The 3898-nt window shown below is 55.2% G+C and overlaps 1 protein-coding gene across 1 annotated transcript in view; it reads left to right on the forward strand.

Moving 5' to 3' along the window:
• The window catches only part of LOC140855872 (senescence-specific cysteine protease SAG39-like), a 1451-nt gene extending 572 nt beyond the window's left edge, over window positions 1-879 (forward strand). Inside the window, exon 2 of the mRNA XM_073253085.1 lies at window positions 46-879. Coding sequence (XP_073109186.1) covers window positions 46-638 — 593 coding nt within the window. The 3' untranslated portion in view covers window positions 639-879. The remainder of the gene's footprint in view (window positions 1-45) is intronic.
• The last annotated feature ends 3019 nt before the right edge of the window (window positions 880-3898 follow it).

Consider the following 3898-nt stretch of genomic DNA (forward strand, 5'->3'; position numbering starts at 1 on the left):
CCAAGTAACATCGAACAAGTCATCTAACCAACAACATGTATGTAGGGTGCTGTTGGGCATTCTCCACTGTAGCAGCCATTGAAGGGATTACTCAAATCAACAATGGCAACTTGGTCTCCTTGTCGGAGCAACAAGTTGTAGACTGTGACGTCAAAGATGGAAACCGAGGATGCCACGGGGGATTCATGACTCGTGCCTTCCAATACGTCATTGATAATGGAGGGATAACAACTGAAGAGAATTATCCTTACATGGCAGCTGATGGCACTTGTGACACCAACAAGGCATCATCATCGGCAGCTACCATCAGCGGCTACCAGAACGTGCCCGTAAATGATGAGTCCTCGCTCTTACAGGCAGTCTCAAAGCAGCCTGTTTCAGTTGGCATTGATGGTGGTGGGCAAGACTTCCAGCACTACTCCAGTGGCATCTTCGCTGGCCCATGTGAAACTAATATGGACCATGCTGTGACTGCTATTGGTTACGGGACAGCTGAGGATGGGACCAAATATTGGCTGCTCAAGAATTCGTGGGGTACAACTTGGGGTGAGAAAGGATACATGCGCATCCAGCGTGACGTTAGTGCACCGGAAGGGCTTTGTGGTATTGCCAAGCTTGCTTCTTACCCAACAGCATAAATTCAACGATCTTCTACGTCCTAAGACACCTTACTAATAACTAAGAGGAATCTTTACGAAAAGAAAAAAAAGAATGAAAAAAATAAAAGAGAGAGAATGATATCTATATCATGTAATATCTTATGTATTAGTGCTTTGTTAGGCAAAGTCATCTTGTAGTGTTGAGACTTGCTCCTATTTGTAGTTGTACTACGAGGCTGCTTTGTGTGGTCAATGAATCTAAGATATTAGTTGGTTATTATGTTTGATGTTTGCTTGATTTAGAAGATAATTTTTTGTTATTTTCTCCTATTCGGATCACCCGGCAATGGGTTAGAGAAGGCAAATTAAACATGATCCATAAGATTTTTGTGCACCAATATACCAATCAAGGTTCTCTGACAATTGCAGGCAGACTTCGTCCGGACTCCTACGGGAGCCGGACTCCGCCCACGACTCCAATTGCAGGCAGACTTCGTCCGGACTCCTACGGGAGCCGGACTCCACCCATGACTTCACCTGCAGGCTTCGCCCGGACTCCTACGGGAGCCGGGCTCCGCCCACGACTTCACTTACAGGTAAACTTCGTCCGGACTCCTACGGGAGCCGGACTTCACCCACAACTCCAATTGCAGGTAGACTTCGTCCGGGCTCCTACGGGAGCCGGACTTCGCCCCCAACTTCACATGAAGGAAGACTTCATCCGGACTCCTACGGGAGCCGAACTTCGTCCTCGACTTCAACTGCAGGCAGACCCCATCCGGACTGCTACGGGAGCCGGACCTCGTCCCCAACTCTGGTTGCAAGAAGACTTCGTCCGGACTCCTACGGGAGCCGAACCTCGTCCCCAACTCCGGCTGCAGGAAGACTTCATCCGGACTCCTACGGGAGCCGGACTTCGCCCCCGATGCCAATTACAGGTGGACTCCACCCGGACTCCTACGGGAGCCGGGCATCATCCCCGACTTCGACTGCTGGTAAACTTCATCCGGACTCCTACGGGAGCCAGACTTCGCCCCTGACTTTAATTGCAGGTGGACTTCGCCCAGACTCCTACGGGAGCCGGACTTCGCCCCCGATGCCAATTGCAAGTGAACTACGTTCGGACTCCTACGGGAGCCGGACTTCGTCCCCGGCTTCTACTGCAAGCAGACTTCATCCAGACTCCTACGGGAGCCGGACTTCGCCCCCGACGCCAATTGCAAGTGAACTGTGTCCGGACTCCTACGGGAGCCGGACTTCGTCCCCGACTTCTACTGCAAGCAGACTTCATCCGGACTCCTACGGGAGCCGGACTTCGCCCCCGACGCCAATTGCAGGTGGACTCCACCCAGACTCCTACGGGAGCCGGACTTCATCCCCAACTTCGACTGCTGGTAAACTTCATCCGGACTCCTACGGGAGCCGGACTTTGCCCCTGACTTTAATTGCAGGTGGACTTCGCCCAGACTCCTACGGGAGCCGGACTTCGCCTCCGACGCCAATTGCAAATGAACTGCGTCCGGACTCCTACGGAAGCCGAACTTCGTCTCCGGCTTCTACTGCAAGCAGACTTCATCCGGACTCCTACGAGACCCCCGACGCCAATTATAGGTGGACTCCGCCCGGACTCCTAAGGGAGCCGGGCTTCATCCCCGACTTTGACTACTGGTAAACTTCATCCGGACTCCTACGGGAGCCGGACTTCGCCCCTGACTTTAATTGCAGGTGGACTTCACCCAGACTCCTACGGGAGCCGGACTTCGCCCCCGATGCCAATTGCAAGTGAACTGCGTCCGGACTCCTACGGGAGCCGGACTTCGTCTCCGGCTTCTACTGCAAGCAGACTTCATCCGGACTCTTACGGGAGCCGGACTTCGCCCCCGACGCCAATTGCAGGTGGACTTCGCCCGGACTCCTACGGGAGGAGGGCTTCATCCCCGACTTCGACTGCTGGTAAACTTCATCTGGACTCCTACGGAAGCCGAACTTCGCCCCTGACTTTAATTGCAGGTGGACTTCGTCCGGACTCCTACGGGAGCCAGATCTCGTCTCCGACTCCGTCTGCGGGAAGACTCCGTCCGGACTCCCACGGGAGTCGGACCTCATCTCCGACTTCGACTGAAGGAAGACTTCATCCGGACTCCTACGGGAGCCAGACTCTGAGCTCCTCTCAGACGGGTGGCTAGCCACCTCTCTCCGCCAGACACTCCAGTCGAACTTCGGCCGACAGGCCTGGACCCACTGGCAGGCCGCAGCAACAGCCACGACCCTACTCCACCTCCTGCAACAGATTCTGTGCGGCTCCATCACTCCGTGGCAGGCCGCAGTAAGGGCCACGACACTGCTCCACTTCCTGCGACGGATTTCGTGCGGCTCCATCACTCCCTGGCAGGCCACAATAATGGCCACGATCCTACTCCACTTCCTGCGACGGATACCGTGTGATTCCTCCATCCTCTGGCAAGTCGCGACAACGGACGCCGCTCCACTCCCCACGACAGACTCCACATGGCACGTCCCGATGATAGCCACGGTTCCACTCCACTACTCTTCGCAACAAACTTCTCCTGACCATGGGTAGCCCACTGCCAGACGGTTACAAATATCGCTATCAGTCTGTTCCTCCCTCCGTCTATACAAGGGGAACCCCAGATACGTTATTCTCTAAGCTAAAAATTCTATCCCAAAACTCTACTAAAATTTTCGTTCGAGCACTCCATTCTTGTTGAGGCAGAGAACTGACTTGAGCATCGGAGGATCTTGCTGGAGCAACCCCACCTCCAGTTTAGACTTCTTTTGCAGGTCCCGGCGGCTACCGCGACTCCCTCGACTCCAGCTTCTCCGGTGCAAGCGGATTTTTGCACCAACAGGATTGGCGCTAGAGGAAGGGGCTGTATCTTCGCAGTACCCTTGTTCTTAAAGGAGCGCTCAACGGGACCGCCTCCGGTCACCTTCCTCGACATCCACTCCTCCTTCCCCCACTAGGTCTTCGCTCGATGCCTCCCCGCAAAGCATCCACACGGCGATCCACGGCCTCCGCGGCCAGATCTCAGGCTCCGACCTCACCTCCAGTCTCCCAGCCTCTATCCCCTCCGCCGGCAATGGCGGTTGGCGGGGAGTAATTCGACCTACTGGTGCAGCAGGTCAGAGGCCTCACTGAAGCTGTGCAGGCCATGCAACAGCAGCAGCAGCCGCAGGCATCAGTGCGACCGAAAAGAGCATCGTCAGAACTGCAAAATCCGACGGTGGGATGGGCCACTTGGGCCAGCCGCCCAGTCTTTTCCGGAAAGACGAATCCA

This window comes from Elaeis guineensis, chromosome 2 (assembly GCF_000442705.2).
Source record: "Elaeis guineensis isolate ETL-2024a chromosome 2, EG11, whole genome shotgun sequence".
Taxonomy (NCBI): domain Eukaryota; kingdom Viridiplantae; phylum Streptophyta; class Magnoliopsida; order Arecales; family Arecaceae; genus Elaeis; species Elaeis guineensis.